This window comes from Priapulus caudatus, unplaced genomic scaffold (assembly GCF_000485595.1).
Source record: "Priapulus caudatus unplaced genomic scaffold, Priapulus_caudatus-5.0.1 Scaffold657, whole genome shotgun sequence".
Taxonomy (NCBI): Eukaryota; Metazoa; Priapulida; class Priapulimorpha; order Priapulimorphida; family Priapulidae; genus Priapulus; species Priapulus caudatus.
This window is the reverse complement of record NW_014577718.1, coordinates 21,309-34,864: the sequence shown is the minus strand read 5'-3', so window position 1 is coordinate 34,864 and position 13,556 is coordinate 21,309. Positions and strand designations below refer to the sequence as shown.

Genomic DNA, 13,556 nt, shown 5'->3' with positions numbered 1-13,556 from the left:
GGAAGTTAAGTATGATTAGTGATTTAATCATACTTAAGTTAAGTACGCTTCGTGAAACCGGCCCCTGCTGTTGAGAGCATTGGCTGTTCGCTGGAGTCTCGACAGCACATTTCCTAAAAAAAGCAAGAGCTCTGTAAGCACATTGCACAATATCCCCCGCCAAAGTAACTAAAAAAGTGGAGTATTATAGCTGTGAATGCTATATATATGTTATTATTACCATTAATGACATTAAAGTTGAGAACACTCCTAATGGAGTATCACCCAAGTTTCAGGGGGAGTGGCTAAAGGAAAAGACAGCACTTAACTAAGAAATCAGGAGCCTGAAGGAGGAGGTTGACCTGCTGAGGAGCAGAGAGGATCAGGACAGCTACGAGGTTCTGGATCAGCTCAACACAAGAGAGATCGTCAAGGAACTCAAAGGAAGTTGGCTACCTAAACAACCTTTTAGTTATTGGGAACTCGATAGTTAGGCAAACTGTAAAAGCTATTTGCAATGATGGGGATAGAAAGGATAGGTGTGTTGTAACTTTTGGAGGGGCTGGAGCAAAAGACAGAAGAAAGACTAGATAGGATAGTAAATGTTTCAGATAGACAGGGCACAGTAGTTATGCATGTAGGGGTTAATGATGTTCTAAACAAGGATCTAGAGGTAGCTAGGAAGGAAATACAAAGTTTAATTATAAAAGCCAGCAGCAAAGACATAACAGGGAAGCTAGTAGTTTCAGGTACAATTCCTTGTTTTAGATCTAAAGACACCAACCAGAAATTGATGTCCATCAACCACACCATCCGGACCATGTGCAAGGCAAGTAGGGTAAAGTATCTAGACAACTGGTCAGACTTCGCGGGCAGGAGGGACCTCTACACCCATGACGGACTACACTTAAACAGGAAAGGAGGAGATCGACTGGCTGGAAACTTCGTTAAAGTTCATCAGGAAAACTAGAAGGTTGGGGCCTCAAGGCATCAGATGGAGCACAGGATATATCAATCGTGCTAGCATCGGAGAAACCAATCCCTAGGAGCTCCAAGCTGACTACACTTCAAGACACGGCAGATAAGTTTCAACGAAACACAGGATTCATAATAACCGGAATAGAACCATGCCATCGCGACTCATCAGAATTCAGTTTTTCCCAAAAGTAAGGTCTACATTTCATTCATTTACATGCTCGCAGTATCCTTCCTAAAATAGAAGAATTATATATATTGCTATGCAAGCTAGGATTGCAGTGATTGCGATATCTGAGTCCTGGCTAGATGATTCAGTTGATGACTCTGAAATTAAAAGTGAAAATTATAGTGTAGAAAGGCAGGATAGAGATAGATGAGGTGGTGGGGTGTGTATTTTCATCAGCAATAATTTAGCATATAACATAAGAACTGATATGGATAAAGTGGGGCTAGAAGCTATATGGGTTGATATCTTACTACCAAGATCAAAACCAATATTGACCGGGGTATGCTATTGACCACCAAAACAAGGCAACTTCTTCGAACTATTGCAAAATATTTGTATAAATGCTGACAGGTTCAATGAGCAGGAAATTATTATATTAGGGGATTTCAATGTTAACGTTCTAGAAAAATCAACGGGAATAGGTGATAGAATGCTTAAGGCTCTTAAAGATTATTGCTGCCAATATGATCTCAAACAACTAATCACTACTCCGACTAAAGTAACTAATATAAGTGAGTCCGCCATCGATTTAATAATGGTTTCTGATGCACTCAAAATTAGTCAATCGTGCATCATAGCCAAGGGAGTGAGTGATCATTTTTTAACTTACTGTACTAGAAAAACTTCAAGACAGGTTATAGGTATTAAAGCATAAAACTAGGAGAATTAGATCATTAAAAACATATAGTCCAGAGGTATTTAGAGATAAGTTAAAAGAGAAGCAATGGTATAAAAATTTTAATGCGGATTCTATAGAGCATGCATGGGAAAACTCTGACGATTGACACTGTCGCCCCTATTAAACAAGTTAGAATAAAACAAAGAACTGAGCCATGGTTTGATAGTGAGATTAGAGAGCTTATTCTAGAAAGAGATAGAAAATTACTGCTTCATACACGTCATAAAAGTTCTGAGTAAAGATGAAATTACATACAAGGATTTTAAATTGCTTAGAAACAAAGTTCAAAATAAAATTAAGAAAGCAAAGGCTAATTACTATACGGAAAAGGTTGAGGACCACAAAAATGACCCTAAAAAATTATGGCAGACTATAAAGAGTATGAAAAATAAGGGAACCAGTAACTTGGGCGGGGTAGGGCTAAAAATTTGAGAAAATATATGTTTTGACAAAGCAATTAATAATTTTAATAAGTATTTCCCAACTCACAAGTGTGGCCTCAAACTTGATGAACGATCTACCACAAAAGAGACGTATGATGAGATTAGTCTTCAAAATTATTATAGTGACAAAGGCGTAGTAGAAAATTCATTTACTTTTACAACGGTAGGAAAGGAAGAGGTTCTACGGGTGGTGAAAAACATTAATACAGGTAAGGCTATTGGGTTAGATAATATTCCTGCAAAATTTATAAAAGATGGATCAAACGTTATTTGCTCAGCTCTTACAGTCTTACACATGTAATCAACATGTCATTCATCCACTTTTGGATCTTGGTTCTTGGAAAAATCCCTGATGACATGAAGGCAGCAAGGGTCATTCCAATACATACAAAGAATAGCAAAACGGAACCCAGAAACTATTGGCCTGTGTCAATTTTAAGTGTCATGTCTAAAGTTTTGGAGCGAATAGCCTATAACCAAGTAGAGAAATATTTAATAGAAAATTCCTTACTGTACGAGTTCCAATCTGGCTTTAGATCCAATTTCTCAACTGACACAAGTTTAATCCATGTAACTGATATTATTCGTAATGAGTCGGACAAAGGAAATCTAACTGGTATGGTTTTATTAGATCTTCAAAAAGCTTTTGATACTGTTGACCATAAAATTCTACTAGCCAAGCTAAAAACTATCGGAATGGATATATTAGGACTGTGAAATGGTTCGGTGCTTATCTCTCTGGTAGAAGCCAAATAACTGATGTAGGAGGTACCTTCTCTAATAAGGACCCTATTGCATTTGGAGTACCACAAGGCTCGATTTTGGGTCCTCTGTTATTTCTGATTTATGTTAATGACATGGCAAAGGCAGTTACCGTCAAGCTTTTATTATATGCTGACGATTCGGCCTTAGTAGTTTCAGGGACAGAGGTACAGGCTATACAGGAAGAATTAAGTAGAGAATTGCATTCCATTAATAAATGGCTCAATGATAATAATTTATCCTTGTATCTTGGAAAAACATAAAGTATTATTTTTGGAACTAAACACAAACTCAGGGATAATCCAAAACTGGACATCAGACGTAATGGGGTGGCAATTAATTGCACATAACAATACAGTTAACTATCTAGGAATAGACTTGGAAGACTCCATGAGTGGTGAGGTAATGGGAATTAAGGTTGTAAAAAAGGTTAACAATAGATTGAAATTTCTTTCCAGAAAAGCTAAGTATTTAAACACGGCATGTAAAAGATGACTAGTTTCTGCCCTAATTCAATGTCATTTTGATTATGCAAGCAGTATATGGTACAGCAATCTCACAAAGCGCACAAGGGATAAGCGGCAAGTGTGTCAAAATAAAGCCATTAGAATTTAGATGTGTTCTCAACCTAGGTACTAGAGCACACATAGGTGCTAGAGAGTTCAAGGCTGTAAATTGGGTACCTATAGAGTTCAGGGTAATGCAACTGAAGGTCAATGGGGGTTTTAAAATATTACATATTCTCGGCCCACAGTATATGACAGAAAGTTTCATGTTAATGTCAGAAGTCCATAGTTTCAATACAAGGGAAGGTGAGATGTCTATTTTTAAACCGAGGGTGGGAAGCAGTGGGAAACTCTTTTACTTATACTGCAATTGAATCTTGGATTTGGAACTCTCTACCACAGCAAGTTAGGACAAATTCTGTTTATTCTAGTTTTAAGTATAGTGTCAAGAAATGTCTGATGGAAAAGGTAGAAACATTAGAGGCAGAGGCGTATGATTTTCGATAAAAGAATTCGGTTGAAATTAGGCATAAGAAAAGTTTGTATCGTCTTATGAGAATGTACCATTGTATGACCGGTTAAAACTACAAATTTGTATACTTCAATAGTTAGTGCTGATACTGTAATAGTATAGAAGTAGAAGTAGAAGTACTACTACTAGTACTAGTACTAGTGCTGATAGGGTCTATGTCCCCCAGGGTACTGCCGGAACGTACCCTGGGTACGGTCCGGTATACCGGAACGTACCCTGGTAACTATCTAGCGGATATGGTTAGGGTTAGTGTTAGGGTTAGAGTTAGGGTTGGGGTTAGGGAGTAGGCGTAGGCGACTCCCTAGACTCGTTAGTGGAGTAGGCGAGGTACGGTCCGGCATATTAGATAGTAGTATTTAGTACGCACACGGGTACTTCCGTATACCGACCGTACCGCAGGGTAGCGTTTCCGGCAGTACCCTGGGGCACAATATACCGCCTATCAGCAGTACTAGTATTAGTACTAGTAGTGTAATTGTTAGATTCAAGGCATACCTAGCAAAACAACTAACAAGAACCACAATGTAAATAAGTGTGCTAGTCATGCTTTTTGTGTATATATCCTTGGTAGTTATCCAATTTTATGAATTCAGAATTTTATTGTAAAAGTATGCTATGTATTGTATGATGGATAATTGCCTAAATAAACAAATAAAAAATAATAAATCATGTGATTAACCCTGATTAGGCTGAGAAGGTCTATGTCCTCCCGGGGTACTGCGCGAAACGTAGCCTGGGTACGGTCCGGTATACCAAGAACGTACCCTGGTATCATCTAATATGCCGGACTGTAAGCCTCGCCTACTCCACTAACGAGTCTAGGGAGTCCGCACTGCGCTCTATTCCCTAATCCTAACCCCTAACCATATCAAATAGTAACCAGGGTACGTTCCAGGGTTCTCCCAGGATGAAATTCAAACAGGGGGAGGGGAAGGGGGAGGGGGAGGGGGGAAACTAGGGGTCCGGGGTGTGTATTTACCGTACCACTAAATTAATGCGTAAAATCGCCACCACACGCATAGACGGTATTTGGGTTGGTTTCTGTGATATGTGGGAAATTCAGTCTTGGTGCAAAATCTGAGTGCCTGAAGATTTTGTGTAAATTAATAATTTATTTGTAACTAAATCAAATTAATGGCTGGTATAACATTTTTTACTGTAATTCTATGGAAGATATAAAAGAAGATTAAAGACCAAATTGGCTGTGATTCAAACAGTTTTAAGGAAAAGACTGCATTTTTCTCGCAGTAAATGGTCGGATTTGAGCAGTGCCGTGTATTGTGACGATCATGAAAGCGGGGATAAAATCAAGTTGATATTTTAAAAGATAGAACACTCTACATGGGTTATCTGCCGAAGCGTTTTAATGAGAGAATATTGGATTTTATTTCCTAATCGAATTGGTAAATCACGTTGGATGGTGTGCCTCAAAGCAAATCAATCGATGTTCCACTGCAGTAAGGTATGTTCGTTAACACGTGGTGTCTCATTTATGACTGATAAACAAGCTAACATTATATTGTAATATAGTTTGTCCATAACTGTATGCGACTGTAAAATTAATATCATTGTTGATATCAAAATCAGTCGCCAGTGACAGAAATGGACGAAAACTTGGCCCGCCTACTTTGGAAACCAACGTCGTAAAGTTTTTTTTTAATTTTGTCGTCCACTTCGTTACGAACGCGACGCCTGTCAGCATATATAGACTTGGGAAGCCGCTCAGTTGTGGACAAATATGAAGATGTAAGGTGGCTGCTGTCGGGTGGAAACTTCCGATCGGGCTTCTGACAAAATCTAAGTGCACAGGTTCAAAGCCAGGCGTGCCATAGCAGTTTAGTTTGCGTCGCGATCCCGACCACGTGGTTTGTGGTGCCATTACGGAATACGAAACGGTAAGTAGCAGTCAGATGCAAGTATAACTTGAAGGTCTTGATTTAGCAAAAATAAAGCGAAATCGTTTTAAGCACAAGAGGTGCACATAAGGAATAGGATTATATATCGTATAATCTGTTTGCAAAGGTAATTACGACATGTCGATGTTGGAATAAATACTAGATCGACTTTTTCTACTGATGTTGTCAAACCAACGTTCGTAGGCAGGTAAGTCCATTTTACGACGACACGCGGGGAGATCAAATAGCGAACTACTATGAATTTTTTTTTTTTTTTTTTTTTTTTTTTTTTTTTTTGTCGTTTAATCTTCTTGATTACATTTAGTAGAAAATAGTTGCCCTTTCGTTGGTACGTCCTGAATTGTAAAGTTTTTTCCTGAATTGTATATTTTAAATAATGTGTTGTTTCACATCACGAACGGACACAATATTTCGGTGTGCCCGTTAATTACGAAACAGAAAGCAAATCAATGAAAATATGTAGAATTTACTTGCATAATGACAAAAAATACGCTTCTTAGCAGAGATCTTATATAATCAAATTATAACACTGTAATTTACCAAAATTCAATTCAACAAGCTGTAACGAGTCTATACTTCTCGTATTATATCGCGTTTGTTTCGTAGCAATGGACACATGCATGTTCCCAAACGTAACGTGTCTTCGGTGCATATATGTGTGGGTGTGTGTGTGTTGAATACATATGTAGTATAAAGTTGCATACATGTGTGGGTGTGGGTGGGTGTTTGTGCGTGCGTGTGCGTGTGTGTGTTGGTGGTGTGTGTGTGTGTGTGTGTGCTGGTAGTGTGGGTGTGGGTGTGTGTGTGTGTGTGTGTGTGTGTGGTGTGTGTGTGTGTGTGTGTGTGTGTGTGTGTGTGTGTGTGTGTGTGTGTGTTGATTATCATTTGCATACATGTGGGTGCGTGTGCATACATGTGCTACCATTACTTAGCAATGTGATCTTCTAGTGCTACATTTGTAACGTGTATCAAGGTTGTATTATGTATGTGTGTGTGTGTGTGTGTGTGCCTCTTTGAATAAATGAAGTATCCATCCCAACGAGCAGATTTGTTTGTCTGTATCATCGTAATTGTCAAGCGCTTGTGTTTTCCAGCGTTCTTATCAACAACCACAAGGAATTCTTTTGCTAATGATGGAAGTTATTTTATTGCAATAAGACGCTATTTGACATTAGTATTGACACATTGTGCGCAAGGAGTGCAAAAAATCGATTCGAAATTTGGTGTCCAAGTTACGTACACGACAAATTACAAAATTACACATTTATCAAAGATGAAAAGGTCATGCATCCTCAAAGCAATGCCTTTTTTTATACCACTTAGTATTATTCTTGAATGATTAAACACTTGTATGGCTTCAAGTGATGTCTTAAGATATGGAAAAAATAAACATTTTCTGATTCATATGTCGCGGTCGTGAACGGTGTCCATTTTTGACTTCACATAATAAATATTTCCCAAAAGTTGCTGAACTGGCCAAAATTGAGTAAACTTAATACAAACTAATTGATAAACAATCAAGTAAATCTGTAATTGCCATATAAAGCTATTGATTGTCCAATAGATAGCTTTCAATGGACACCCGCCGATGTTATCGAAACACAACAAAAATGTAAAGAAGCCTCTCGACACCATATTTCGCCTGCAAAACTCTTGTACCGACTAACTGTTCTTCACTATAATGACCTAAAGGTAATGGTTATGCTTTACAAAAACACGTGAGCAGATATGTAAATAATGACTCAATTGAAAATACATGTTCATGTCACGCCTTTGGGACCGTATAACTGAATTATCCGCTCATGATATAAAGAAAAAAATTTAAAGCCGAGTCGGTGTAACAGTTAGTGTTGGTTCGGGAGCAGGTTAACTGTTTGTACTTGTGTATTGTCTGCAGTGCATGCGTGGTACGGTAAAAATACACGCGTCGGGTGTCCTGGTCGAATGGAATTCTTGAGGATCGATTCCCGCGCTGGCAAACTTTTATTGTGGTGGAATTTAATCGGGGCGGAGGTAATTTAAACGGGGCGCAACGATTGAAACAGGGGGGAGTTTTCCCAAACGCGCGCGCCCCGTTTGCGCAACGTAGGGAGAACCCTGCGTTCCGGTATACCGGACCGTACCCAGGGTACGTTCCGGCAGTACCCTGGCAGGGCCTGGGGGACATAGACCCTATGACTACGAGCCTGAATTAGATAGAATGTATATAAGATAACACAGCTAAATAAGCACAATTATTCTATTTAGAACTTACAACTTTCATGGTATTTCTTGTATAGAATAAGTCGTATCTACGGATTAAGATTAGATATGTCACTAATGACCAGTAACAGTACTAAAACTACTATACTACTAAACATTTTCAATGTAAACATATTGAATGAGCGCTGCCATTTTGAAATCAGCGACCTCTATTTCTCTGACTTATGATATATATATTTTTTTTTTTAAGCAATAGTAGTTTACTGTGTCTTTCGTTTTGTCTTTAATCTACTTTTACAATGATATACTATTTTTGTTTTGTGTAATAAATAAGAGCCATAAACTATAACTCTTGTCGTTTTCCTAATTAAGTGTCTAAATCGTGTCTATGATGACGATACTGATAATACACATAGTAATAATAGTCGCGCTTGTGTAAGAAAGAACGTTATTACAATTAATATATTTTTGCATCTTGATATCATTTGTTAACGTATTCGTGGTTTCGCACGCGATCCATTGTAGTAAAAGAGTAAAATGAAAAGGTAATGATGCTTGGATCGCGCCCAGGTCAGAAGTCACCGCACTTAGGTCATGACCCCAGACACAGACATGGCGGTTACGCAGCATCCAGCAGCCTATAAAATCTTAGTTTTAGGTGATTCTAATGTTGGAAAAACGTGTATCGTTCACAGATTTTGTGATGATAAGTACTATGATACTTATATCTCAACGATAGGTAAGTTCTCTAGTCGATGTGGTGTATTATCCTGAGATATTTGCTGGTTTTAGATGTCAAATGGCTTCACACGTTCGGCGATCGACATGATTCATCACATCAAGATCAGCCGAGTCCGGTCGTGTGCGATGAGTCATTTTGTCTGCGCCGATAGGAAATAGATGGCGTAGAATCCATTAAAATGATCGAAATATTATAAATTGATGCATGTTTCAAAATTGTTTGACCAAATAAATAGTATTATATATAGTACCCGGGTTATATTTGGCTTTACACTGCACACAGCACAGTAGGTATACTGTACAGTACACTGATTCAATGTGTACGTGTGAAAGTCAGTGAGTGAGGCACTGCCACTGAGGCTCATAGGGTCTATGTCCTCCAGGATACTGCCGGAACGTACCCTGGGTACGGTCCGGTATACCGGAACGTACCCTGGTCACTATTTGATATGGTTAGGGTTAGGATTAGGGTTAGGGTTAGGGTTAGGATTAGGGTTAGGGTTAGGGTTAGGGTTCGGGTTCGGGTTAGGGAGTAGGCATAGGCGACTCCCTAGACTCGTTAGTGGAGTAGGCGAGGTACGGTTCGGCATATTAGATAGTACCAGGGTACGCCCCGGTATACCGGACCATACCCAGGGTACGTTCCGGCAGTACCCCGGGGGACATAGACCCTCTCAGCGGCACTGAGGGTGAGTAAAACTTAAACTAAAGCATGACTGTGCTTCTAATTAACACTGTTATAATACTAACACCAAGTAAATAGTTGAGCCACAAAGAAATTAATAGATTACAACTTCTCACAACTCAACTGAGGTGATAATTAAAGATAAAATTATGTGATATCTCTATGTCCCCAGGGTACTGCTGGAACGTACCCTGCATGGGTACGGTCTGGTATACCGGAACGTACCCTGGTAACTATCTGATATGGTTAGGGTTAGGGTTAGGGAGTAGGCATAGGCGACTCCCTAGACTCGTTAGTGGAGTAGGCGAGGTACGGTCCGGCATATTAGTTAGTACCAGGGTACGTTCCGGCAGTACCCTGGGGGACATAGACCCTCTCAGCGGTAATAACAATATAGTACTAGAAGCTTCAAGTGCTGGTTCAAAAATAAGTGGTTCAATAGTGTAATTTTGTAGGGAATTTACTTATATAATGTATCGATCGTTTGATTAGCGATTTGCAATGTTGGCATGTATCACAAATTGATATGTATTATTTGATTAGGGGAAAGGTAATTTTAAACATATTTAATTTAATTTAATTCATGATCCAATTCATAATGTGTCAGCAGTACGCCATAATACTTACCATAACATATACTATAACATACCATACTACTATACCATAACATACTGCAATTTAATTGGGACCATATACCACATTTGCATCATTACTACGTATAGTCATAGTATAGTAGTGTAAATATGATAATTAACATAGTGCTATTGCTATAGCCTATAGATATATAGCTTTTGTGTTGATCGTTCAAATCACATTCATAAATAATCTCACAGAATGCCGCGTGGATGGTATGAACGTATATATATATGTTCCTTTGCATATTAACGTTGATGAGTCTAATACTTTACAATTTAGCACATGCACACGAGTGGAGATAGCCGACATGAATTGTTTTGACCCAGAATGTACATTATACATATTTATATACACAACAGGAATACGCAGCTAGCACATTTTGTCAAGGGTGGAGGGTTAGCAAAGATTAGTGCAGTTAACCACGGAGAATTCGTTGTTGGCTTAGTATTGATCATGCAATAGTATATCTACCTTCGTGTAGTAACAACTGCCACCACCCCAAGCTATGCCCAGCTGGTTTCACCTCCTGTGTGGTTATTCATCTGCACTATACTATACTGTACATGGGTCATTGTAGACGTACTTGCGGTATACTTGTCACTCATTAACAGTAGTGGAACTAATACCATGGTGGTATCCACTACTATCCAGCTCACACACTGTTCCTACTCCAGACCACATCGCTGATATCCTGTGTACAGCATGTGGACACAGAACTGAACATTGTATTTCTATAATATTATATATACATATCTATCCGTTTTGCAGGTATTGATTTTAAGCAGAAAATAATAGACTTAGATGGCACTAAAGTCAAATTACAGATATGGTAAGTTGATTACATACGTATCTTTACATGTATGGAGTAGCCTTGTTTGTGTATCTGTGTGTACGTGTGCATATGCGCGTGTGTGCGTGCGTGCGTGCGTGTGTGTGTGTGTGTACGCTTTTCGTGCTTTTATGCATGGAGTAACTCATACAGTACTGCAAGACAACCTTGAAAAATTAGATTCACTTACTTTTCACAATACTGATACATGCACAAGTTTACACACACAATTAAATTACTTATATTTACCATCGTGAAGAGAACATTTTATGAGGCTATATATATATATCATAACATATATCATATATCATATATGTGAGCAATCCTTAGAAAACTCAATATGCAGTCAATCATGTATTAAGTAAAAAAAACTATAAATTTTAAAAATAAGGATCTGAAAGACTTGATGTGGTGCGGTGGCAAAAGCTCTGTAGGTAGTATGTCTTGTGGACAGATGTTCATAAATGCAGGAACTGTTGACCGTTAATTTAGTCCAGTTGCCAATCTGTCATTAGTGTCATACTCACCTATTATATAGCATTTGCTCTGTCTGTGAATGATATCAGGGGTGAATAATGACAAATGTGTCATTTATTTGAGATATATGACATATACATGTACATACATATCAAGAGCCCATAACTTTTGAACACGGGAGTCCAACGGACTCCCTACCCTCAAAAAGAGGGAGTCCGCAGCAAAATGAGGGAGTCCGCAGTCTGAGGTTCAAATTAAAGATATTAACAATAACGCATGTGCTTATTTTTAAGATTCATGTGGTTGCATGTCTGCCAAATTTTTTTTGGACATTAGCTGAAAAAATACGGCAATTCCTCGAGGCCGTGCTCCAGAACGAACTATAGTTAGTATGGCAGAATTTTCAGGGAGTCACACGGACTCCTGCATATGTCAAATCAGGGAGTCTGGCAGTAAATCAGGGAGTATTTGACTCCGGACTCCTGTTAATTTTGCTCCCTATACATATATATATATACATATACCGTACATATATATACATACAGGCCTACATATATATCATGTATTTGTTACATATATTTGTATAATTATGTATATATATATATATATATATATATATATATTATATATATATGTGTATTGTGTATGTGTATGTATATGTGTATACATGTATATATTATTTGACATATTTTGACAAATTTGTCATTGTTAACCCATGATGATATCATATGACTGGTAATCTTGCATTGCATTACCTAAATTGTGATAAATGGCATTGCATGCATTTTAAATCTTCATTTGTGAACGTTTACTCAGGCATGTGAAGTATGATTGCGAGGTATTTTTGTTTGGCAAACGGTACGTTGTAATAATATACCAGGAGTGAATAATAATAGAGTGAATTATAGTATTATTATTCACTCCTGATATACGTATAATGCGGTTTTTTGTGATTATGAATTTTATTAATAATGTTAATTATCCAACAATATGAACGTGTTTGTCATAGTGTTGTAAATTGGTTTTAATTTCGTAATCGATAATCGGTTGGACCCAAGTAACCGATGATCGGTTACTGTTACAATCGGTTACTCGGGGTGTTGAAAGCCTGCGTGTGCGTAACGCCGTGGGCATACATGTACGTGTGTGCATGTATGTGCTTGTTTAGCCCTGTTTACTGTTTGTTTTGCACTGTTTACTACTGTGTGTATAATACAGTAAGTTTCTGGGTTTTTTTTGATGAAATTGATTATGGATTTTGATAACCAAGCGCTTGGTTCGAGCCACTGTTCAACCGATGATCGAGTATAATCGATGATCGTGACATCACTAAGCGCTTGGTTCGAGCCACTGTTCAACCGATGATCGAGTATAATCGATGATCGTGACATCACTACTTTGTCATGATAACTTATACGGTAACACATACGTATTCTGTCATTTTGTGTGTTTAAAATTTTAAAGCTGGCCAGGTATTGTTTGGTTTGTACACGCGTGAGTCACCTTGGGGATATGCTTGTTTGTGTGTGTACGTGTGTGTGTGTGTGTGCGTGCGTGCGTGCGTTCGTGCGTGCGTGCGTGCGTGCGCGTGTGTAGCTTATGGAGTATGTGGATTATAACCACATCAATGAACAACCCTCCCCATTTTGATCACTGTTTCTTATTCTGTCAGATCTCCTAAGTATCAAATAATACAGAAACGTGAAACTGTGTTCCATTTTTTCCATTGATATGCCGCCATTAGAAAGCTTTTGACTCGCTACGTTTTTTTCTCTAGGAGCTAGATGGGCTTATATATATAATAGTCATTCTGATGCATTGTATGTTGCCCTAGTCAAACGACTTGTCACCAGTCTAGCTTACACTGGCAGTCTGAAAAGCGGGATATAACTCTGTATCGGGCAGGAGGAGTGGGGAGTATAGTTTAGGGGTAGTTATAGCTTAGGCAGTAATCACTTCCGTGCT

The 13,556-nt window shown here is 38.4% G+C and overlaps 2 protein-coding genes across 2 annotated transcripts in view; one reads left to right on the top strand and one right to left on the bottom strand.

The window, feature by feature from the left end:
• The window catches only part of LOC106812529 (integrator complex subunit 9-like), a 44,267-nt gene extending 35,865 nt beyond the window's left edge, over positions 1-8,402 (bottom strand). The window contains 1 exon segment of the mRNA XM_014816426.1: positions 8,276-8,402. Within this exon segment, the coding sequence (XP_014671912.1) occupies positions 8,276-8,284 (9 nt within the window). The 5' untranslated portion in view covers positions 8,285-8,402.
• A 433-nt stretch (positions 8,403-8,835) lies between these two features.
• Positions 8,836-13,556, top strand: part of LOC106812528 (ras-related protein Rab-10-like) — a gene marked incomplete at its 3' end in the record, with an annotated part of 12,135 nt that continues 7,414 nt past the window's right edge. The window contains exons 1-2 of the mRNA XM_014816425.1: positions 8,836-8,962; positions 11,054-11,114. Coding sequence (XP_014671911.1) covers positions 8,836-8,962; positions 11,054-11,114 — 188 coding nt within the window. The remainder of the gene's footprint in view (positions 8,963-11,053; positions 11,115-13,556) is intronic.